Genomic DNA, 24,138 nt, shown 5'->3' with positions numbered 1-24,138 from the left:
AAATTTAAAATAAGTTGCAGGGGTAGCTATGTCGGTTGGGCGTCTGACTTCAGCTCGGGTCATGATCTCGTGGTCCATGAGTTTGAGCCCCTCGTCGGGCTCTGTGCTGACAGCTTGGAGCCTAGAGCCTTCTTCTGGTTCTGTGTCTCCCACTCTCTCTGCCCCTGCCCCCCTCACACTCTGTCTCTCTCACTCTCAAAAATGAATAAATGTTAAAAAAATTTTAAAAATTTAGAATAAGTTGCAAAAGATGAACATCGACAAATTTCACATAAAAAAAAAATCCAGATTTTGAGCTTTTCTCGAAAAACTCAGAAAGTCTGCTAACGCTTGGGCCTCGTTCCTGTATGTAGCAACATTCAGAGCTGGTTGTGGGGGAAGCAGATAATGTGCAGTTTGCCACAGTCCACACCTCACCCTCTTGTCTTAGGTATGGCCTGCTTCCTCTTTTATGTGACCTCCCTGTTCTCATTTGAGTTTGTCGGCCTTTCCATTAGGTTCTGGGGACCCTAAGAGCAAACGCCCTTGAGGGAAGAAAGGGAAGAAAGTAAAGAGCTCATATGAAAGGGGGGGAAGGGAGACCTACTGAGAGAAAGCAAATTGACATTTCAGAATATTCTTCTGCTACCTTTACTCTTAAATTCCTAATTTAGTTTTTCTGTCTGATGCATGTATTTGGATTGGTTCAGTCAACACTGGTCTTCGAACGACCCACAGAGAATATAATTGGAAGAGAAAAAAGGAGGTAAGAAACTTGACACGTGGATTAGATTTTGTCTTACTGTGAATATTAAGCCACATAGCTGGAATCAATTGTGAAGCCAAGTAGCAAAATGTAGGTGGTAAGAAAAGAGATTCATAGTGGCAGCTCATTAATTTAGAAAAATTGGGATAAAACTCACCTGGATTATTAAAAATATTTTTTGAATGTTTATTCATTTTTAAAATTTTTTTAAATTTTTATATTTATTTATTTTTGAGAGAGAGGGAGAGACAGAACGTGAGCAGGGGAGGGGCAGAGAGAGAGGGAGACATAGAATCCGAAGCAGGATCCAGGCTCTGAGCTGTCAGCCCAGAGCCGGATGCAGGGCTCAAACCCATGAACCGCGAGATCACGACCTGAGCCAAAGTCGGACACTCAGCCGACTGAGCCACCCAGGCGCCCCTGAATGTTTATTCATTTTTGAGAGAGAGAGAGAGAGAGAGAGAGAGAGAGAGCGCGCAAGCGGGGGAGGGACAGAGAGTGAAGGAGACACAGAAACCGAAGCAGGCTCCAGGCTCCGAGCTGTCAGCACAGGGTTCTAACACACAAACTGTGAGACCATGACCTGAGCCAAAGTCGGGCACTTCACCGACTGAGCCACCCAGGCATCCCTCACCTGAATTATTTAAAGATGAAAATGATAGAATGTTTCTGGAAGATGTGATTTTGCCCCAAGCTGCCCCCACGCTCTGGCTCAGTTTCCCCCTGTGCACCTCCTTCCCAGTAGCTCAATAGTAGGGATCTATGGGTTAGGGATGGGGAGAGTCATGCCATGCGCACAAACTAGATGTTAGCATCCACAGGCCTGTGCCTCTCCGTGTGAAGTGTGTATTCCCTGAGGATGTGGGTGCTGTGCCCGGGGGATGTGCAGCCACAGGCTCATCCAGGGCATCTTCCTAGAGTATGAGTTTTACTTGGTGCTCTTTTAAACAGAGGAAACTCATTTAACCATTAGATTCTTTAAAATGTTTTATATTAAAACACACATGGAGTAGGATGACAAATTTGCATGAATTTTTAAGATAAAATAGAAGACTTCAGGCCATTTTATTATGGAGAGTCACTTAGGTTTTGCCCTGACATCTTTTCCTACTCTCCTCAGCAATCAGGGCTAATTTGGAAAATTTTGAGAAGTCCATGTCTGGAATAGGAGGGGGGAAGGCTGGTCACATCAGGCCAGGACAGAGTGGAGGGAAGTCTGGGGAGTGGGGGACCTGTCTGTAGGCCTAGTTACTCAAGGAGTCTCTGTCAGGGCCCCTAACAGAGGTCGTTTGGGCCCAAGCCCCCTGCACAGTAGAGGAGAATGTTGTTCTGACAGGGCAACAGGGCACTAGGTGAATGCAGAGGTGGGCCAGGGAGCAGTGAATGGGGCCAAGGATGGGCTTCAGCGGCCTCCAGCACCCTCTGTCTCCCAGCTGCGAAGTCACTCCACGTAAATACGTTTTCCGAGGGAAAATGGTATGCTGTGTAAGCGCGGCTTCAAGAGAAGACCCTTGGGCCACCACATCTCCAACCAAGGAGTCCTCCTAAGACCCTTTTAACAGAAATTCGGGGCCCTCACTGTCATTTATGACCATCAGAGTGGTGTGCAGAGTGTTTGTTGGGGGAAGGAGAGTTGCATTGACCGAATGTGTGATTAATGGTTCCTTTAAAGAGAGCAACTTAGTTCTTTTTAGGCAGCCTTCCTAAACGGGAAAGGACCCTCTTTCACAAATGGGAAAGGACCCTGTTTCACAAATGGGAAACCTAATGAGGGGTCAAGTAATTGGCTTCATTGACTCCTCATTTTCACTGTTCTTTTCCAGGCCCCATTATTTTAAAAAGTTTCTCCTTGTGATTTAGGGACAAAGTTTCTGGTTACCTGGGAATCAGTCATAGAGTTACCCGGAATTCAACTCTCCTGACATTTCTCTTTTCCTGAAGTGCACCTTTGTTTGACTACTCTTAGTGAATTAATGGAGTATCTCTTTCCAAGATGATGCTTGATAGCACAGAGATGCATATGTATTTACTCGTAACTGATCTCTCAAAGCCCTTAATATGTAAGATCTTTTAGAGGGAACGTTCACAGATAATAAAATGTGAATTTTCAGTTAAGTTTTCTGATTGCATTTTGATAGTTCATGTTTTTTCCTGAAATGCTCATAGTCTAATATTTTGCTTTTGACTTTCCTTTATAGTTGGAAACTGGACCCTATTTTAAAAAGGAATACTAATGGTGCTAAGGTGATATGTGGAGTCAGGTAAAAGACTGAGCTAATATCCTGGCTCACGTGCTGAAGGATTGCCTGGCAAGGAGGTTACTCAGAAGTTGCTGAAATGGCTAATAATACTGCTGTATTTATTTCACAAGCAACTGAGCTGCTGGAAAAGCTCTAACTTTAAGCAGTTGCATTATACTTGAGATGTTCAAAATTCTTCAGGATGATAATATAATTCATGGCCTACCAAATGAAACCAAATAGAGCCATTTATGAGAATTCAAGTAATCAGAAGCATTGTACACTTAATATATTACTGACTGAAGCATACAACTTATATAATTTGATTTGTTGTTAATGACCCCCTAACATTTTCCAGTGAAAAGTTATTCCCTCCCTCCCCAATTTAGTATATGTTGAAAAATGGAACTATGTTCTCTAACCTTAGTTGCTGAAAGCAAAGTTTAGGAGAGGTTAATAGTCTTGCATTGCATAATACTGTTTGATATCACTTTTCAGTTTCTTTTTAAAAGTCAAATAAAGTTGAATGTTATGGTCTGTTTATTATTTAGAATCCATTATGCCTTTTCATTTCAACAACATTTCGAAAGGATATTTGATGCTCTATTCTAGGGAAAACCCTAAGAGAGGTAAGAATAAGAAGAAAACTAAGACAAAAAGTCAGTCCTATTTATTAGAACCTTTTGGACACCTGCCATAACAGAACAGTATTTCAGCGTGGACTGTGGATCCCCTGAGTGTCAGCAAATACTGGATGTGGCTGCACACGTAGGAACCCGGCCACTGTGACTGAACCACAGAGGCTTCATTTTTTCTCTTTTTGATTATAGTTGATGCACTATGGTTACATTAGTTTCAGGTGCACAACATGGACAAGTGTAGACGTCACGCCGTGCTCACCACAAGCATAGCTACCATCTGTCACCACACGATGCTACTCTAACGCCATGGACGATATTCCCTGTACTATACCTTCCATCCCTGTGACTTAGTCTAATTAAAGGCTTCATTTTTCTTATAGTAACAAAACATCTAGAAATCGGCAGAAAGGGATGGGTGCAGCTGGTTGAGGAAGTAAGTTATCACGGACTAGGCTGCAGCCTCCTCATCCTCGGCCTGTGCCTTATCCCCAGGGTGGCAAAGTGACATCTGTGCCTCCAGGCATCCTATTTGCTTTCCAGAAGGGCAAGGAGCTTTCTCTTTACGAGGTTTTGCCTTTGAGTCAGGAATGGACCTCATCCCAGGCCAGCACGGTCATGTGCCTAAACCTCTCACCTTAAGATGATTTTTTGGCTGGCATCTCACTCTGCCACCCTTAATAATGATCTGGGCAGTTTTAGTGAAAAGTACCGGGTAAGTGGATACTGGGTTAAGGGCAGTACCTGCTGTGCTCTGCACCAGTCACATGGCTTATTACAAATGAACACCAGCTGGCCACCTGCAGAGTCAGTCCCTGGGGGTAGGCCCCTGGGCTCTGCATTTTCACACTCCTGTGGGATTTAGTGCATTTGAAACTTGAGATACTTTAGTCTGCTCTACAGTCTTGCTTAGAGGCTCATTAGCATATCTGATGGAACTAGGAGATACTTCCTCCCACATACATCAGTTAGGATGCATTTGGCCTAAACCCAACTCCAAAAGGCTTATGTCCTAAGGACATGTATTATTTTATGTAGTGTCAGTCAAGAGGTAAGATGGGTTCATGGTTGATGGACTCAGCGAAGATGATCAGATTTTTTCTCTCCACTTTGCTGTTGACCAGCCTTTCTGTGGTTCCCCGTGCACAGGTAGTCAGATGGCTGCTAGCAACAATCATGTTTTGTGTGAGACAAAAAGGAAAAAAAAAAGGTCTCCAATGCTGTCAGGATAGAATTCTTCTAGAAACTCCAATGATCCTGTTTGTGGCTCATTCTCAAGAATTTAATCACGTGCCCATTTCTGAACCAGTTACTGCCAAGAAAAGTGGTAATGACCTTTTGGCCAGTTAATACACCCTTTAAGCTAAAATTAAAGTTGTCAGTGGTGCCCGGATGGCTCGGTTAAGCGTTCAACTTCAGCTCAGGTCATGATCTCAGTTTGTGGGTTCGAGCCCCGCATCAGGCTCTGTGCTGACAGCTCAGAGCCTGGAGCCTGTTTCGGATTCTGTGTCTCCCTCTCTCTGCTCCTCCCCCATTCATGCTCTGTCTCTCTCTGTGTCTCTCAAAAATAAAAAGAAAAAAAAAATTAAAGTTGTATTTCCTCAATTCACATTGCCCCAAAGGGGTGGAGCCAAATGGGAGTAAACTACTACACAGCCATTCTGGTTCCCTGCCCCTTTGCTGAGTATCTCAACGCAGATCCCTACACTTAGGGTGGAGGTTAGAGGCGAGATCAGACTTGTGGCAAGACCACACAGGGGGCCACAGATTTACCACTGTGAGAATCTTAGAAGACTGAGAAGACAGTCCCATGGACTTCTCATGCTTCTCTCATAATCACAATTGTCATATGTGAATTCACTTTCAATTAATAAATCTTGAACACATAATGCAGTTTATTCTGTTCTTCCATGAAAATTGAGAGCAGCAACTCTTGATGGGAACTCTATTCTCCATGCCCACTAGGGCACTGAAGATGTACTTAGGATCACTTCAACCCTGGAAATGCGTATTATGTCACATTTTACATCTGGAAAAGAATCTTTTCACAAAGTCTCATGGCTTCATGGTGACAGAGCCAGAAATCCATTTGGGGATACCTGGCTGCCTTTTCTTTGAACATTTTCAGTGTCTTTGTATTGACATCATATATGTGGACAGAGATGGCCAAAAAAACACCAGGGTTTGGGTGCCTGAGTGATGAGGGGTGCAATACATTTATTGGGGGAAGTTGATGAATTTGATTTTGAATTTGCAAATCCAATGGCACACGTTCCATCCGTCAATAAAGATCAACACTCAAGTGTTGAATAACTGAAAAATTAACGGAGATTTAGATGCTGGATTGTCACCATGAAAGAAAGTTGAAGCCAGACTCCAAGAGACAAGGACAAGAGGCATCAAATAGCCAAGGGAAGAAAAGAGAGCAGCAAGAACTGAATAGTTGGAAAGGTGACAGGAGACGGAAGATCCAAGGACTAGTTAGGAGATATCCTATAAGAGGTCCAGGTATTGGTTCTTTAAGGGCAAAGTATATTGTGACTCGAAGAGGTAAGAGCAAGACACATTCCTCTTGGGTCTTTCAGACCAGGACTCCTCAGGATATTGGGTAACTTGAAATTTTCACTACCTTCCCAACCTTCTTGGTGTCACTCAAATTTTACATGTGGAGAATTCAAGGAAACTAAAGACTTAATGACTCGTCTACCATATGGCACCAGGCATCATGTTTTACATTATTCTACTCAATAAAAAAATATGGAGGGCTACATGCAAGGGACTATACTAGGTATGGGACACTTCTTTCTAAACCCAGGACTTATCAGCACAGCCTAACAAAAGTGTGAGAGACCATGAGTTCACAGTAGTTAGTATTCTTTCCAGAAACGCACAGGTGTACTACTCTCCTCAAGATTCATATTCTTAAGCCTTGTAAATCCAATTAAAGTAATATGTTAGGAGAGCTCTTTACAGCAGGGGGGGGTCACAAACCCAAGGACCCAGGGAAGTAACAGGAAGGAGCGAAGTGGGCCAAGAGATGTGGTGAAATCTCCTTGTTCGTCAGCTGCTCCTCCACTTTCGTCACAAGAAATTTCACGTATCTGCCTTTGGAGAAAAGTACTGATGCCGATCCTAGCGAGCAAAGCTCTGCCCTTTGGGTCAGGAGTCTAAACTAGTACTTCAAAACGTGACAACAGAATTCTCTGATCCAGTTTTAACAAAGAATTTATTTGCTGATCCCCAAAAAGCAAAACTCAGAAAACAGCCCCACCCCCTCACTGCAAGAATAGTTCTATAACAAAACATTTTCAATCATTTCCTCCTTTCTTCCCAAGGTGTGCTCTTGCGCCCATCAGTGTAGAGCAGACAGACATATGGAAATACTTTGCATGAAAGGCACATGGCACTGTCGTATCGCTCACACCTCCTGGTCCACCTCCCTGGCAGGCAGGCAAGTGGAACTTCTTCTATAGCCTCTCTTTTTTAATAGAAATTTCTCGAAAAATTTTCGTTATAGCAAAATATTTAAAGATTCCTCCCCCGCTCATCCCACTTCAGTTATCTACTGAAAAAGTATAGAATTGAAAAGTTTGTTGCCCCCGCTGCGATCAAAACCCTGAAGAGTGGAGAATTTCTGGATACTGTACAGGTTTTTGGGTTATATACTCGTATCTACAGGGGAATCTGAACGTCAAGTTCTGGATTTGATTGGAACAGCTGAAAACCTGACAGTCATTCTATGATGGAGCAGAACAGACTTTCTCCACCATCAACTGACACTACCTCATCGACCCCACATCCTGTAGACATCCAAGACTTGAATCTCACATACAGACTACATTTCAGAGACAGCAGAGAGTGCTACGGTGCAGGAACAGAACAGAATGCTGGTGAAGGCACAGAGGAAAGGATCCCAAGAAATTTTTAGTGCCATTTTGTTTAATAAGCCAGTAGTATAGCAACCTAAAGGCCTTGGCTGTGATCACACCAGGATGTTGTTATGGAACAGGTGCAGGAGAACATGACTGGCAGTTGGCGTCCCCTGGCTCACTGTGCTAACCACCTCCTTGGGGGACTACGGCTGGGGCGTGTAACGGAGGTACTTCTTGCCAGACGGGAGCTCTTTGGTGAAGACTCCTTTAGGGAAAATTTTTTTGGCTTCATCTTCAGGGATGGTTGGAAGAACCATCACGCTATCGCCATCCTATTGAAAGACATTGAAAATAATGAAATTCACTCTTACAGTGAAGCCTGAAGGCCAAGAAGTAGCTTCAGAAAAGTAGCTACAGGTGCTCATGAGAATAACCCAGTATTGGTCACTCTCTCCCCTCTGAGGAATTTTGTTTTCACAGGATGATCTTCGACACTTTGCTGAGAGAACAACGTCCCCATCTTAACAAGAAATGGTCTTGTTTTAAACCCAGTGACGTCTTGGCACCACACTTTAAAATTTAAATTCTAAGTCCTTACCGCTGCCCGGTGTGAATGAATCGTGCCTCCTTGCCCCACCTCCCGCTCCTGCTCTTCCAGGCATGCTGGTTTTCCTCCCTCATATTTTTTTTTTTTTTAATGTTTATTTATTTTTGAGACAGAGACAGAGCATGAACAGGGGAGGGCCAGAGAGAGAAGGAGACACAGAATCTGAAACAGGCTCCAGGCTCTGAGCTGTCAGCACAGAGCCCGACGCGGGGCCTGAACTCACGGACTGTGAGATCATGACCTGAGCCGAAGTCGGCCGCTCAACCGACTGAGCCACCCAGGCGCCCTTTCCTCCCTCATAAACAAGCACGACTTGGTCCCTTGCTTTCTTCATGTCCTTCCCAAAGTTCCCTTCAGAGAAAGGCCTTCTTTGACAGCCAATTATAAAACCTACCCTCCCACCCCTATGCTCCCACTCTCTCCATCTCTGCTTGATTTTTCTCAGTCACACTTATTGCCACCTAAAACACGGTAAACTTGCATACTGTTTGTCTCCGCCCACTGGCATGTAAGCTCTCTGAGGGCAGGGACTCCTATTTACATTAATATTTATATTGTTCACTGTTGCTGTAGCCCAGAGCCCACTGCCTGGGCTCAATAAACACATGTTCAATGGACAGATACAGACTTTAAATGATTTGCCTGTCAGGAAAAACAAATCAACACAACCTGGTATTCAGGTGAGCATATTTTAAAAAGGTAGCAATGTTAAGATGCCCTTGTGATATTATCCCTGTCTGAGAATTCTACATGGGGTTTGAAAGGCTAATTGAAGTTTAAGAGAAGTGAAATGCTCTAGACATTAATACACCAAATAGTTTTATAGCCATGACTCAAGTGGCCAATCTAAGTTTTGCTATAAATATTTTGCCAATATTTTGCTCGTTTTGGGAAGGGTTAAAGGTTTTTTTAAAAAAAATTATTTTATTAAGAAATCATTCTGGGTGGCTCAGTTGGTTAAGTATCCGACTCTTGGTTTCAGCTCAGGTCATGACCGCACACTTCGTGAGTTTGAGGGCTGCCCCAGGCTCCACGCTAAGGGATTCTCTCTCTCTCTCTGCCTCTCCTCTCCCTTGCTCGTGCTCTTCCTCAAAATAAATAAATAAACTTAAAAAAGAAAAGGAATCATTCTGACCAATTAATTTGATCAAGTGATATGGAAGTTAGAAAGCAATACGGGGAGTTTGTATTTCATATAAAAATACAAAGAAGACCTTGACAATGGCCTCATAGTAAATCTGAAACTCAGCCATAAGGAAAAGTCCTGCCAGTGTGTGTGCGTGCCAGAAAAAGAGCCCCAAGTAAGAAAGACCCAGAAGATAGCCATTTAGAGACTGGCCCCTTAGGCCTTGAAGGTGAGCTGGGTATCTGCCCTTTTAACGTCTTTACCTTCCAATCAACAGGGGTGGCAACCCTCTTTTCCGCTGTCAGCTGGAGAGAGGTAATTACCCTGAGAATCTCATCAAAGTTCCTGCCAGTGGTTGCTGGGTAGAGGATAGACAGCTTCAGCTTCTTATCAGGACCAAAGATAAATACCTGCAAAGCACACAGATGCATAAATAGGAATAATTCTTTTAAGTGTTTTTGATATCAAAGCTTCTTTGAAAGCTCTTTAGTTACTAGAAATGTTCAAGAGTGTAGAAAAAAACCAAAACCCAAACCCTGCCCCCAACCCTGCCCTCAGCAAACATCTAGGAGGATACATCAAACTGTTAATCTGGGTGGCTTCAGTGTAGATAATTTTCTTCTCCAGGTTCTTTTTCTTTTCTTTTTTTTTTTTTTCAACGTTGATTTATTTTTGAAGGAGAGAGAGACAGAGTGTGAGTGGGGGAGGGGCAGAGAGAGGGAGACACAGAATCTGAAGCAGGCTCTAGGCTCTGAGCTGTCAGCACAGGGCCCGATGCAGGGCTTGAACTCACAAACCTCGAGATACGACCTGAGCTGAAGTTGGAGGCTTAAACGACTGAGCTACTCAGGCGCCCCTCCATGTTATTTTTCTAAACTTAGAAGGGAATTCTATTTGGTTCTGGGTGTCTCAGTAAGAAAACCTGATATGCGAATTGAATCCAGGAAAGGCCTCAGGAAGGTACTATGTTAACTAGGGATGATTACCTTAAAAATATACTAATGGGGGTGGGGGACATCTGGATGGCTCAGTCGGTTAAGTGTCTGACTTTGGCTCAGGTTATGTTCTCACAGTTCCCGAGTTCAAGCCCTGTGTCGGGTTTCTGTGATGACAGTTCAGAGCCTGGAGCCTGCTTCAGATTCTGTCTCCCTCTCTCTCTGCCCCTCCCCTGCTCGCACTCTCTCTCTCAAAAAATGAATAAACATTAAAAAAACTTAAAAAAAATATACTGATGGGAGTTGATACCAGTCTTCAAATAGTTGTATAGTTTTGCAGATGAGGGATTAAGTCTATTCTCTAGTAGGTAAGGACAAACAGGAATTCCCAGCCACAGTTGCCTTATGAAGAAGGGTATTATGGCCCACCACTTTAAAAGAGAGGACTGTTAGGAGAGCTGGGAAAAAGATTCCTCAATTCTAGATGATATCTTATGATCAACTACTTATTTTATGTACATTTCCAAAAGTTATCAAATTTAGCTGAAAATTTTACTTTGCTTCAGCAGTACGGATGGTCAGTGAGATTGCTGCTAATTATTTCATAACTGGAGATATTCCCCTATTCCTCGAGTCGGTGTAAGCACTCAGCTGTACACGGAGCCTGGCCAGTCATGAGGACAACTAATGGATTTCTACAACTCACCACACGAGCTGTCACAGGCATGCCCTTTTCATCCTTCTCTGCTGGGTCCAGCATGCCTAACAGGATGGCAAGGTCCCGATTCTTATCATCAATGATGGGGAAAGGTAATTTTTCTGTGGGCTCCTGACCATTGTAAGCATTGATATCCTGAAATGCAGGTGAAAGGGAAAAAAAAAAAATCTAAACCAGGCACATTCTTTGAATTCAATCAATGAACATCTTGCAAGATAGGGAAGAGGAACACAATCATAATTTTCTCTAAGCGATTTTAGTAAAAAAAAAATGAATGAATGAACACTCCTCACCCCAATCACTCACTGACAGAAATAACAGTACAGTACAGTACTTAGGTTATAACCACAGACCCTTTTCATGCCCAGGTCTCTTAAAATTCGGCATGATTTTACTGCCCACAGAAAGCAGCAAGAAATGCTTTAAAAGTTGAATGCTGTAGAGTTAGATCCCAATCTAAGGTACCTCTCTGGGTACCCAACAAGTAAATACCATCAGAAATAATGTGTTCATTAAGTCCATCAAATCTAAAAGTAATGCCACATGCAAAGATAATTCTACAGATCTGGTCCCTGCCCGCTAAGAACCCCGACCCAGACATTAAGCTACTATACAGCAGATACTAAGAAATGAAAAAAAAAAAACCCATAAAATTTGAAGCAAATCCAAGAATGGAGAGTTGAATATATACTTTAAGGACAAGTCCAAGGTAAATTTAAACTAGGGTGAAATCCACATAGAAAACAAAGTATTTCAGGTCTGAACTGAAAGACAATAATGTACTTTCCTCCTTATTCTACTCTCTTCCCCTACTAAACTTCACTCATTTACTCATTCATTCCTACCTTTCCTATCCCTAGAAGCCTTTGAAAAAGAAAATCTAGCTCCCGTATTTGATCAAGTAATGATACAGCACTTCCCGTGGGGTAAGCACGAGGACAAGTGCATGTGGATGAGTGAGGCGTGGCACCTGCCTTCAAAGAAACTTCTACTTTGGTTAAGATGATTCCCATGTGAAGTAGCAGCAAATGCAAGACTCTAATATTTACATGGCAGATTGTAAATGCTGAAGTATACTAATGTCCCCATTGACAGATAGGTCTCCTGAGTTAGGAAAGACTTCAGGAGAGATTCTACCTGGGGCCTTGAAGGATGGATGAGATTTTTCACAGGGAAGAGCAGTATTAATGAAACATGCAGGCAGGTCTGAGCATAAATAACTGAGAAGAGAGTGAGTAACTTAGCTGGGTAGAGCTTTAGGAAGCAGTGGGAGAGAGGATTTAAGGTTGGAATAAGGTCTGTTTATTATGTGGAGCCTTAAAAGTAACATAGGGGTTGAGGTCATGGCGGATATAGAGCCTCTGTCAATTTCTCAGCAGAGATGCGACAGGACAGAAGTGGTACAGGTGAACTTTGAAATGGGTAACAACACATTTTGACATGTTCCTTAATTTTATTATCTTAACTTCCTTTCTGTTGTCACTGGCCCCCCATCAACTCATCACAACTAAATAATAATCAAAAGGGCTTTCTGCTAGAGGCGCCTGAAGTTTCCTATGTAACCAGTTGAGTGCCAAAGGTTGGCCACTGCTTCTGATAGGTGGGACTTGTTTCCTGTTCAGTGCTCTCACAATTCTGAAAATTCAAGGCAGAGGCTCACAGGCTAAAATGAGCCCGGGCATGCTCCTACTTTAAAAGGTGTTTTACAAGAGGCAATCAACTCTTCCTTTGGTGGTTTCTAGTTTCAATGGCTGCTGTACGGTAATAAATGGTCAACACTGCCACTTCCCTGATGGGCATTACGTTATATCCACGAACACCAAAGAACCTCATGCTTTCACTTTATTCTAGCCTAAATCAGATGAATTCCTACTCTCTATCATGTAGTATCAATGACAGCATTGGTTTGAGGTTCCAATTGCACTGCCATCCTTTCCTAGCCAGCCAACCCTGAGCAAGTCCCTCCAACTCTGTGGGAGGAAAAGTATTCTCACTGGCAAACATGAGAGCATAGTGCAGAAATGCACTTGCCAGTCGCAGCCAAATGTAAGGGATGAAAAAAATGCCACTGTAAGCAAGAGAAATCCCCTTCTCTTTTCTCCTGTATATGATGCTTCTAATCTCGGGCACTTAGAATTAACTAGCAGGAAATGGCCAAGGGCTGTAGCCCCAGGTGGCCAGCTCACAAGTCAGTACCACATCTTTTATTCAGTTGCATAACAAGTGCTTGACAGAGTGCCTAGTACATTGTAAGCATCCTTCAGAGCTTACCTATCATCACTTTTTAGTGGCACATCGTCGCAAAGTCATCAAAATGTCCTCAAGTTTAGACCACCACATTTATTGTCCAAGTAAATCGTTTGTTGAAAGTAGACAATTCCTTCCGTTCGTGCATTCAACACAGAGAGACTGCCTAGGATACACTGAGTGCCAAGCACTGTTCGGCAGAGCACAAAATAGGAGTCTGCCTTGCTGAGCCTGATGGGTGTGGACAAATGAACAAATGAAACTAGCAACGTGCAGAACATTTTATTTTAGATGGTGACAATGCTAAAGAAAAAATCACAGGGGGATAAGGAACATGGAGGGGAGTTATAATTTTAGATAAGGAGGCCATGGAAGAAGGCCTTGATGAGGTAGCATTTGAGTCAAGACTTGAAAGCAGGAAGGGCACAAGCCACAAAGCTACCCGAGGAAAGTCTTCCAAATAGTATTTTGCATCATTTTAAAGGCAGAGCAGACAAGTTTACTGATGAACCAGACGTGGATATGGAAAAACCAGAGGAATTCAGGATGATGCCTAGATTTTGGCCAACTATGAAAACGCAGTGTCCGTTAGCTGAGTAAGATCTCGGATTAAGAAAAGGAAGCCAGTGTCAGACATACTAGGTGTGAGATGACAGGACATCCCAGGGGAGATGGGAGTTGGCGGTGGTCGTAGCAGGCTGGGAACCAGCAGTGTCTGGCCTAGAGATGGAAATTCGGGAATCACAGCATTTAGATGTGAGTGGATGAGCTCACCAAGGGGAAGGGTATAGATAAAAAAAGACGGTGTCCAATAAATGAATTCAGGGCAACTTTAGCATAACTAGGAGTTGGGGGTGAGGAAGCTCACTCTGACCATAAACAGGAATAGCTCAAGATGTGGTGTCTGGAAGCCATGAGAGGAAAATGTTCCAGGATATACAACGACCAGTGGGTTGAAGGCTGCTAGTGGGCCGGGAAAGACGAGGGCTAAAAACCGAGCATTGCATTTAGCAAGGTAGAGATCACTGTGCAGTTTAAGTCAGATTTTCAAATAATAGGTGAAGTCTGAACTTGAAGTTACTTGTACCTTTACCTCAAAAAACCCAAGCTACTCTACATAATTTATACCTTGATTTATAACCTCAAAGCACATGCCAATTGGTACTATACCTTGCTCCAGGCAAGATGGTCTTCAACACTATCCACTGAGAGGGCAATCATTTTCACGTTCTTCTTGGCAAATTCGGGTGCCAGCTTTGCGGCTCTGCCGAGCTCCGTGGTACACACGGGGGTGAAATCCCGAGGGTGCGAGAAGAGAATGCCCCATCTGAGATGAAGGAAAAGGAAGCCACAGCTTATTGGAGGGATTATCACCGTCACGTAGAATGAGAAATCACAAATCCTATGTCAAAAATGACTTCCTTTTTAAATAAGTGCTTATGAGGACAATTACTTTTCAATTTTTGTCGAGGAATGCTTTTTGATCTTCTGACTTCCAGAAAAGCCTACGTTGAAAGCCCGATTCAACCAAACATATGAAATTCCACATGATAAATGTCTTAGGAGACTGTAATTTAAGGGTGTTGCCTCCTTAAATAACTACAGGGCCACCCTGACTCTTTTTCAGCACATAAAATCTGTGCTACTCAAACCAACAAGCTTACTGAAATACCTTTTCCCCCCTTCTTACCCACTTCTACTTTTTTTCTAGGCTATAATAATGGATGTCCCAATATGCCCCAATCCAACCAAATGCCTGACTGCAATAATAAACAGGTTACATAATCTCAAATAAATAGGCTTCTATCCTCTATTTATATGTAAAATTAAAGCTGACACTTGGCTTCTTTGTAGTGAGTGGATATAAAAACTTTTGTAAAGCTACCAAGCCTGCCAAGCAGGACACCCAATCTCTGCACCCTGACGAAGCTACCGCACTTTTGGGTTTTACCTGTCTCTTCCTTTGCAGTTTCTTTTCCTTTTTGCTTTAGTCCAAGTAGGCAAGAAAACTGGCCGCCTACAACACAGATTTTGACAACTACAGATTCTTAGGTAAACATGAATATCTAAATCATCATTACCTAGGATGAAACTTTATATAGATTTTTAAGCATATTTCCAGCTAAAAGTCACCAAGAACTTTTGGAATACCATTTCCTTCTCCTTGGCAACACAACTACTCTTCTGACTGAAAAGGAAAATTTAACACCGGGTTCTCCACACCCTGCTGGACTTGTGTTAAACCAGGATCCTAAACTACTAAATAACTCAGTCTAGATGCCAAGCTTGACCTCTCAAAATCTGCCAAGTTTCCTGAGGCACAAAGAACAAAGCAGAGACAAGCGTACCTCCCTCCCACCTACATCTGCCACTCAACTCCCAAGGCTTCAGGAAAGGAAAAGCCTTCCTACAATGAGGATAGAGGGCCCGATGGCAAGACTGGGAAGAGAGAGGTAATATTTTGAAGATTCTGGAGGTTTGTGGTATGTTTACTTTTTTATAAAGGACAGTAAGAGGGCTATACATCTTGTGATATAAATAATCTAGGTATGGGTAAAAAATCTAGGCCTTTGATTCTATGGTAAAGGATCTGCTTAAGGGTCAGATGAGACTTACGAGAAAGTTTCCAAGAGTTGAGAGAAAAACAGGGCATTTCTTCCTGAGTTGTTAAAGGGTTGATGAATTAGAAGCATCAGACACACTCTTTCCATTGTGCATCGAAAAGTTTTGCTGAATCATGCTAAGGAACTCAGTTTAAGCCACTTCACATCCTGTCCCCCTCAGAGGCCAAACTCCAGTGTGCCACATGGCTAGGAAGAGGGTAAGTCTGAGGATGTCTTACTATGGTCTGCATTCCCCTCTAAGTCTCCCTAACTGTGTGTGCTCTTAAGAGGAGTTCAATTACATTATCCCATTTCCTTCCTTCCTCATTTTCAAAAGACAAAAGGTTTCCTCCTTTAAGGGAAGGGTCCTCACTCACTAACTCCCAGAAAACCCCAGGAAAACAAGTTTTGTTTGGTGAAGATGTACTGTAGAGAAGCTGCTTCTACCATATACACAAAGAAACAGAGCTAAAGCTCATTAAACTCACCAAATGAAGCACCCAAACCCCTTAGTTGTTTCCAGTTGTCAGGGGTAGGGCAGATACCTGTAATGTTTGAAATTATTATTTTTTTTCCTCCAAAAAACACCTAGATCAAAAGCTGACCTCTGAATTGAGATCACACACAGAACGGAGTCCCTGGGGAAATTGCATTAGGCAAAACCATGTATTATAATTATAAAAAGAGTTCAAACTTCTTTTCAAGGTAGGGGAGGGAACACAATCCCAGGCGTGACCTGAGGCAGACTTGTTATATTTTTGTTTGTAGATGCAGATATTTTTCTCATCTTCCTACTGGTAGCTCCCTGAGAAGGCACCACTTTTAATAAAATCAGGATAGACCCAGGGGCAAATAAACAACAGCAAGAAACCCAAAAAAGTAGGGTTAGCTTAAATAGTGATGGCATTTATAATTATTGCTATAATAAATGTTTTATGTCAATATTTATCTTTATACAATCTAAGAGTTCTGATAAGATTTTGTTCTATGGGGATGAGGACTGTAGATAGGAATGGAAAGGAACATACTCTAAAAATCCCATGGACTTTAGGAGAAATACTAATACCTAGATTACGAGATTGGACACAGCCTGTATATCTCTCCCTGCCTTTAAGGTCTGAATGTTCCATTTTTCATCTTTTTTCTAGCCTAGTCCTCTCTTTCACAAAGCTTAGCTTTTCCCTTAAATTGGCAGCTGGAAAATAGACTTAAGAGAGTGTAAAGGGCTGTGTAGGCCTAAGTGGGTAAGAATCCCTCCCAGGTTCTCTGCATAGCCCTGTCCACTCATTGATGAATGTCATAAACTTCCCTCTCTCTGTCTATACACATATATATCTGGACACTGTAAATAAAATAAGGACACAAATCATGGAGGATTTGTTAAGCCTCAGAACACCACAGTGCATAAAATACGAACAAAAAGCCAGGAGCAGAGTCATAAATGCAGAGAACTGGTGGCTGCCAGAGGGGGTGGGGGGGATGAGTGAAATAGATCAAGGGGATTAAGAGGTACAAACTGCAGTTATAAAATAAATTAGTCATGGGGATAAAAAGCACAGCATGGGAAACACTCAATAATATTATAATGCATGGTGACAGATGGTGACTACTTACTGTGATGGGCACTGAGTAATGTATAGAATTGTCTAATCACTATATTGTACACCTGAAACTAATATAATACTGTGTGTCAACTATACTTCAATAATTAAAAAAAAAAAAAAGGGAAAACCAGTGTGGTGGGACCACTGGAACTCCAGAGCCATAATATAATGACACATATCTGGGAGGTTTCAGATTAAAACCAAGCAACTTAAAAGCTTGCTGATTCAGGGCCTGTAAAACGTAAAACCTGGGCAACACCAATTTACTCCCAGTCATAATGGTCTGACTGCCAGGCCAGATCTGGCTATCGCCGGCAAGGCCACGTGCTGGAAGCAAAGCAGTGGGGGGAGGAAGCAGTGAGGGGCACACGACTGGGAAACAAAAGGGTCTCAAAAGCGGGGAGGTCCAGGCGTCCAGGAGCCTGCAGTGGCCTACCGCGGCAAGAACAGGCCATTGCAACTGAGCAACCTCAGAAAGCCCTTCACTTCAAGTGTTGCAAGTTCTGGAATGAAGGACACACCTACATACAGAATGTTCTTGGTTCCTCCCAAAGCTGTTATCAAATCATATCCCAGCCACAGGAGGAGGCTCTGGACAAAAAGTCTTTCAGCCACTTATTTGGCAGCTGGTGGTTTAAATTTTTACATTTTGTGTCGAGAAGCCTGCAAATACCACTGCAGCAAGCAAGTCCTCGGCGCGCTGGGCCGTCCCGAACCTTCCGCCCACAGCAGTGTCCTCAGACTCTGGCCTTAGACACTCACCTTCCCCCAGGGAGCAAATTCCAGCACCGAGGGAGGGAGTGCGACCCTGGGCACAAGTCCCGGGAAGTGACCCCTGATGCAGCCCGGCCCTCGCCCCAGCCGCCTCAACTCGGCCACGCTCCTTGCACCCCTTACCAAACCGAGTGATACAGGCAACAAACCCTCCGCATCGGCCTCCGGTGCCCGTACCTGCTGGAACCCAATTTCGTTCCCCTCCCCCTTTCCCGCCGCGGAGCCGGCTCAGCCACATGGGGGCCGCCGGCGGAATGGGGTCGAGGGGCCGGCCCCCAGCAGCGCTCGGCCGACGCGGGGCAGGAGCCACTCGGCCAGAGGCACGTGCAGGAACCGGTGCGGGGAGGAGGCGGGCGGCGACCAGGGGGCTGAGCTGGGAGGACGGAAGGTAGAAGAAATAGGGAAGGCACCTCCGAGGCCGGGCGTAACCCGAGGACGCTACGAGGTGGCCACTTACGAGTCTCCCAGATAGTCGTGGAAACGGATACGGCCGATGGTAGTATTGGCCTCGAAGTTGGGAGCCTCGTCCCCAAGAAGGAGACCTCCAGGCATGGCGGCAGCAGTGACGCGGGAAGACGAGGACGCGCAGCAGCGGCAGTCACCAGCTTGCAGGCTCTGGCGGTGTGGGTGCCGGCCGCCGAGTAAGTGGGGCCGCGAGGGGCGGGAAGCGAGCGGCGTGGGCGGGGCCAGAGGCGGAGTCTGAGCGGGGCTGGGATGGCGGCCGGGGCAGGCCGGAGCAAGGGGCGGAGCGAGGGGCGGAGCAAGGGCGGGTCAGTTCTGGGTCCTGGTCTCCTGCCTCTGAACCTGCCGGGAACCTGTGGGCGCCGGCGCCTGTCTCCACTCACGTGACGTGGGACTCAGTGACCCCTGAAGGCTTGGGGGTGAGAAGGTTTGATCGTGCAGTGCGTCTGGGCTTTGGTGGTGCAAGGAAGCGGGTCGCAGTAGAAGGGGAGCCCCAAGGCGGAGAATCGGGGTGGGGGATGACGAATCCGCGATCCTCCTTTACGCTCACTCTTGGTCGCCTGACCCCTCCACTTACCCCTCTTTAAGTGTGAGCTTCTGGAATCCTGACCGCCCCAGCCAGCCTAGCCATCACGCACTCTGTATATCAGAGGATGTGGCAAGACCCAGACGTGTAAGGGACCTTATGTCAGAGGAAGTGGCTTTCGTATTGCAGCAAAAATTCCAGCACCTATGTCAGTCAGTGCTTGGGAGAATGTGACTAAACTTTTATTGCCCTCCCCTCTCCCAGAGTTCATTATGAACCATAAAATATTCAACACAATTATCCTGAAATCTACATATGCATTTTAAAACATACTTCTTGTGGTCTGCTGTACCCAAGTCAACTCTACCACCCAAGGAAGTGGGAAGTTTTTTTTATATATAATTTATTGCCAGATTGGTTTCCATACAACACCCAGTGCTCATCCCAACAGGTGCCCTCTTCAATGCCCATCACCCACTTTCCCCTCTCCCCCACCCCCCATCAACCCTCAGTTCTCAGTATTTAAGAGTCTTTTATGGTTCACCTCCTTCCCTCTCTGTAACTTTTTTTTCCCCCTTCCCCTCCCCCCTGGTCTTCTGTTAAGTTTCTCAGGATCCACATATGAGTGAAAACATATGGTATCTGTCTTTCTCTGCCTGACTTACTTCACTTAGCATAATACCCTCCAGTTCCATCCACGTTGCTACAAACTGCTAGATTTCATTCTTTCTCGTTGCCAAGATTCCATTGTATATATATATAAACCACATGTTCTTTATCCATTTGTCAGTTGATGGACATTTCGGCTCTTTCCATAATTTGGCTATTGTTGAAAGTGCTGCTATAAACATTGGGGTGTAAGAGCCCCTATGCATCAGCACTCCTGTATCCCTTGGGTAAATTCCTAGCAGTGCTATTGCTGGGTCATAGGGTAGATCTATTTTTAATTTTTTGAGGAACCTCCACACTGTTTTCCAGAGTGGCTGCACCAGTTTGCATTCCCACCAGCAGTGCAAGAGGGTTCCCATTTCTCCACATCCCCTCCAGCATCTATAGTCTCCTGATTTGTTCATTTTAGCCACTCTGACCTGCATGAGGTGGTATCTGAGTGCGGTTTTGATTTGTATTTCCCTGATGAGGAGTGACGTTGAGCATCATTTCATGTGCCTATTGGCCATCTGGATGTCTTCTTTAGAAAAGTGTCTATTCATGTCTTCTGCCCATTTCTTCACTGGATTACTTGTTTTTCGGGTGTAGAGTCTGGTGAGTTGCAAGTGGGAAGTTTAGGTTCATTTATTTGCTCTCTATGTGCCAAGTGTGAGGTAGATAGACAAAATGACTGTTCTCTTGGAGCTTTCATTCTAGTGGGGGAGACATAACTAAATGAGAATATATTAGATAGCAGTAAATCCTATTTAGAGAAATAAAATAAGGTTATGTGCTAGAGGGTGACTGGGGTGCTGCTTTGCATTGGATGGTCTGGTCTGGGAAAGCCTCCAGGATAATGTAGGTAAACTACTTAGCACATAGTAAGTGCTCTGGAAATGGTAGCTGTTATTTGGCTGATGATAATGGCTTATGCAATACATCTTTCTTTGCCAACTATGTGCATGGCACTGTGCCAGGCCTGGTGACTGCAGTCCCTGCTCTTATAGGGAAGGCAGATGTACATGCAGTTTTGATAAAATTATGGAGTAAATGCTGATGGGAGAGGGTGCCAAATGGTTGGAGTTCAGAAGTGGGAAAAATCCTCTGCATGAAGCTCCTTAGCCTTAGGAAGGCACATGGTAGTGTTAAGAGAAGTGACTCACATACTGCAGTTTTAGTTTGCATCGTAGTGCTGTGTGTGGGGTGCATGTGTGTGTGTGTGTGTGTGTGTACGCTAACCGGATTTACTCAGTTCTCCTCTGAACAAGGATTTACAGTAAGATTATTGGTAAAATTTCTAGCCACTCTAGAGAACTCCATAAAGCTACTGTAATTTGATATCTCAACTAATTTGATTCCAGGCTTTGGTTTTGAAAGTGCTATGTCTTAAATCCTTTTGCGGGGGAGGGAGAAAGAGAGGAGGGAAAGGAGGGTAATTTTATCTTAATGCATTATTAATAACACCATGGAGATAGCATAGGAAACACAGATATACCACAAATATGGAGAATGAATACAAAAACAGACCACTGATCGCTATAAAAAGCATAATCATGGAACTGTCTGTTGTAAATTAAGCAAATGCACGTATAATAAAATCTGATAAACGCCTGTTAGCATTTATAGCTCCAGAGACTGCACCCCAGAAATCCTCATGCACTCTGCATGCTTATTTGCTTTGTCTTTGTAGCATTTTAAATTCTTTTGAATTAGCTGACAACATTTGAAAGATAGATCTTTCTTTCTTTCTTTCTTTCTTTCTTTCTTTCTTTCTTTTTGCAAAAATATCTGGATTTCTGTCTCCTGGAAAGGCAGAAGGTGTAGCCACACTGGACCTGTATTCCATGTGGGTGAACAGTGGCTGGAGAGAAGCCTTCTAAGGGTGCAAATGTTCCCTGTTATTCAGAAGGTCCTTCGCCACTTACTGACGTTAAGTGCCTATTGTCATTTTAACCCCACTCTTGCACTGTTGTTTTTCTTAGAGTAGAATTAGGAGGAAAATGGATCCTATCCTAATGTATCCCTATTCTATCAAAATTGTGAAAATGAAAGGTTGACCAAGGGCCATACGTTTCCAGGAGGAACAAGATAGAGCATATCTTTGTCAAAGTAAAGAATATTCCCATATACTTAATGTGCAAAGTTGAAAGAACACCATCTGTCCTGCCTGGCCCTTGTAGGGAGTTAGTTTAACTTCCATACTACATGGAAGGCGGATGCTTCATGGGCTGAGGCCATTCCAGAGGAAAGAAGTGCCACGGAAAAAGGAAGAAGGGAGGCAGGGCAAGGAAGACATTCCAGGGAGAGGCCAGAATGTGGAAAAAAAGGAGACGAGGCTAAGGGAGGGATTTACTTTGCAGAGGGGGTAGAGGCTCTGATATCAGGGGGAAAAAAGTTGTCAGGCTGCTGGCAGGGTTGGGGAGAATCTTGAAGTCCTTAGAAGTAACTCCCTGGTGACAGGAAGAAGGGGATTGCAGAGATTTTCAGAGGGCTTTGACTCCTGTCTGATTGATAGGCTCTTCTGTCTTTACCGCTTTGGACAGACTGAAGGAAAAGGTGAAGGAATTGACAATGGTCATTTGGAAAATCAATAGTGCATTACGTTTCTCTCTCTTGTTCTCTCCTTAGGTTGTGAACTACTAAAGGCTTGACCATATTTTTTTACTGGTAAACATTTGTGACCCGTTAGATGTGGTGGGCATTGGGCTAGATTACACAAAGTGTTGGAGAAGCATTTGTCTACCTCCTGCAGCCACACCAACAAAGTCTGTCTGCCTGCAGCTGGAAATAAAAGAGCAATGTGTCCCTAGTTATAATTGTAGCTAGGGAAAAATTCTTATGCGTGTAGGAGGAGATACGGAAAACTTGAAATTAATGTTAGGAAGGTGGGCTTGGGTTTTTAAAAGCAGTTCTTATAAGCTCTCATGTTAAATCTGATTGTCTTTTTCAGAAGTAAAAATAGAAAGAAGGCTGGCCCACAGGAAACTGTTCCTGCTATTCAGGACAGTGCTGTCCACCTGCTAGTGAGTAGGGCTGTTAATCTCTCCACTGCCCTTCTTTGTCTTGTGTAACGCGGTTGCTTCTCCCCTACTGTATCTGCTACAGGACATCTGCATTCTGGAAAGAAACCAATGTGGGAGAGAAAATGAAAGGACGACAACTTGTAAAATGCTAGGCTGATGAATAACTCTCAGTAGGGCTCTGGAGTAGTAAGTTCTGACATTTATTTTCCCAAGTAAAGCACCCTAGAAGTTTACTGTTTACCCTGAAAGAGATTGCTTAGTAAATTTTCACAGATAATAATGATTGGTGGGGGTGGGGTGGGGGTATTTGTTACAAAGTGTTAAAGGATTAGGTTTAGAGATGTCATACAATCATGGGTAACTAAAGACCACATGCCAACTTAAGTTTATTTGGTAGCCAGTTCTCTCATCTGCTTTTAGTTGAGCATAAGGGGCCTGAGGCTATATAGGGAAGAATTTATTACTGTTACAGAGCGGGCAGTGAATATAAATTTGTGAAGCTTCATATCTGGAGATCCATAGAAACTGTCATAGAGAGGAAAGAGGGGAAAGGGGAAGAGAGAGAGAAAAGAGAGAAAGTGGTCAGCACAGAAGTCACAAGAGCTGGTGGGGAGGAGACAGAAGGAAAACAAGGAGAAAGGGAAGTTTGGAGAGGAACAAGTTTGGATGCCTGCCTGCTTTGCCTGGACCTCCCTCCACAGGAAAGCTGGCCACATGGTCCTGCCACTCTGGCCATTGGTGATTGCGCAGGTCTGGGTGTCTGGCCCAAAGGCAGTTCAACCTCTAAACTGGCTAGCAGCCCGTGAGGGAGCCTGGCACAAAGTGTTTTATTATGGGATCTTCTCTTGGTGGCTGGAATGCAAGAGCGCAGATTCAGTCAGCAGTTCACAGCCGGGACAGAAGCTGAGAGATGGTCAGGGAGGGTAGTAAGCAGAAGCCATGACGCGGTCCTGAGAAGAGCAGAGAGTGGCAGGCACTCTAGAAGCAGAGCGGCAGGTGACTGATGGCTGAGGGGAGATAAGCACGGAGTCGCTACCGGCCTGCTAGCTTCCGAAGGCAAACTCTCTGAGGCCTAGTGCCAGGAGCGAACTAAAGGTCAGTGGTGGGAGAAGTCCTCCCCAGGGACAGGGAATCAAGTTATGCATCGCCTGGGAATTTAAATGTAATAAGATCAGTCTGCTTGTTATTATTAACAAAATCTGGCACTTCTAAGCAATGTTGGTGATAAAACAGTCCTAGAAAAATCTGGATGTTGGTCTAAATTGTCAACAATTGCTGCAGTTCTTGTTGAGTTTTAGGAATGTATACATAAGCTCCAGCTTAGCACATTTTAATTACTTCTTCTTTGGGGAATAAAAGTATTCTGCATA

General features: G+C 44.0%; 3 protein-coding genes across 3 annotated transcripts in view; 2 read left to right on the top strand and 1 right to left on the bottom strand.

The window, feature by feature from the left end:
* The window catches only part of SLC9C2 (solute carrier family 9 member C2 (putative)), an 82,158-nt gene extending 81,371 nt beyond the window's left edge, over window positions 1-787 (top strand). Inside the window, exon 26 of the mRNA XM_030303107.1 lies at window positions 690-787. Coding sequence (XP_030158967.1) covers window positions 690-787 — 98 coding nt within the window. The remainder of the gene's footprint in view (window positions 1-689) is intronic.
* Window positions 788-5,823: 5,036 nt separating this feature from the next.
* PRDX6 (peroxiredoxin 6) lies at window positions 5,824-18,749 on the bottom strand. Its single transcript, XM_030302156.1, has 5 exons — window positions 18,567-18,749; window positions 14,299-14,455; window positions 10,870-11,016; window positions 9,492-9,638; window positions 5,824-7,827 (listed from the first exon to the last, which is right to left on the bottom strand). Exons 1-5 carry the CDS (start codon window positions 18,659-18,661, stop codon window positions 7,699-7,701), a joined length of 675 nt encoding a protein of 224 aa, XP_030158016.1. The 5' UTR covers window positions 18,662-18,749; the 3' UTR covers window positions 5,824-7,698.
* A 180-nt stretch (window positions 18,750-18,929) lies between these two features.
* LOC115504921 (60S ribosomal protein L7a-like) overlaps window positions 18,930-24,138 on the top strand; it is a 122,672-nt gene continuing 117,463 nt past the window's right edge. Inside the window, 1 exon segment of the mRNA XM_032591684.1 lies at window positions 18,930-18,990. The gene's annotated coding sequence lies outside the window, so the exon portion shown is untranslated.

This window comes from Lynx canadensis, chromosome F1 (genome assembly GCF_007474595.2).
Source record: "Lynx canadensis isolate LIC74 chromosome F1, mLynCan4.pri.v2, whole genome shotgun sequence".
Lineage (NCBI taxonomy): Eukaryota > Metazoa > Chordata > Mammalia > Carnivora > Felidae > Lynx > Lynx canadensis.
This window is presented reverse-complemented; position numbering and strand designations above follow the sequence as displayed.

What these genes read in the sequence shown, in the direction of transcription:
- PRDX6 (XM_030302156.1), bottom strand. Translation starts at nt 18,661, where the DNA reads ATGCCTGGAGGTCTCCTTCTTGGGGACGAGGCTCCCAACTTCGAGGCC. An exon ending in CACGACTATCTGGGAGACTC is followed by an intron (nt 14,456 to 18,566) that starts GTAAGTGGCCAC and finishes CCTTCATCTCAG; the next exon opens with ATGGGGCATTCTCTTCTCGC. An exon ending in TGCCTGTGACAGCTCGTGTG is followed by an intron (nt 9,639 to 10,869) that starts GTGAGTTGTAGA and finishes TGTGCTTTGCAG; the next exon opens with GTATTTATCTTTGGTCCTGA.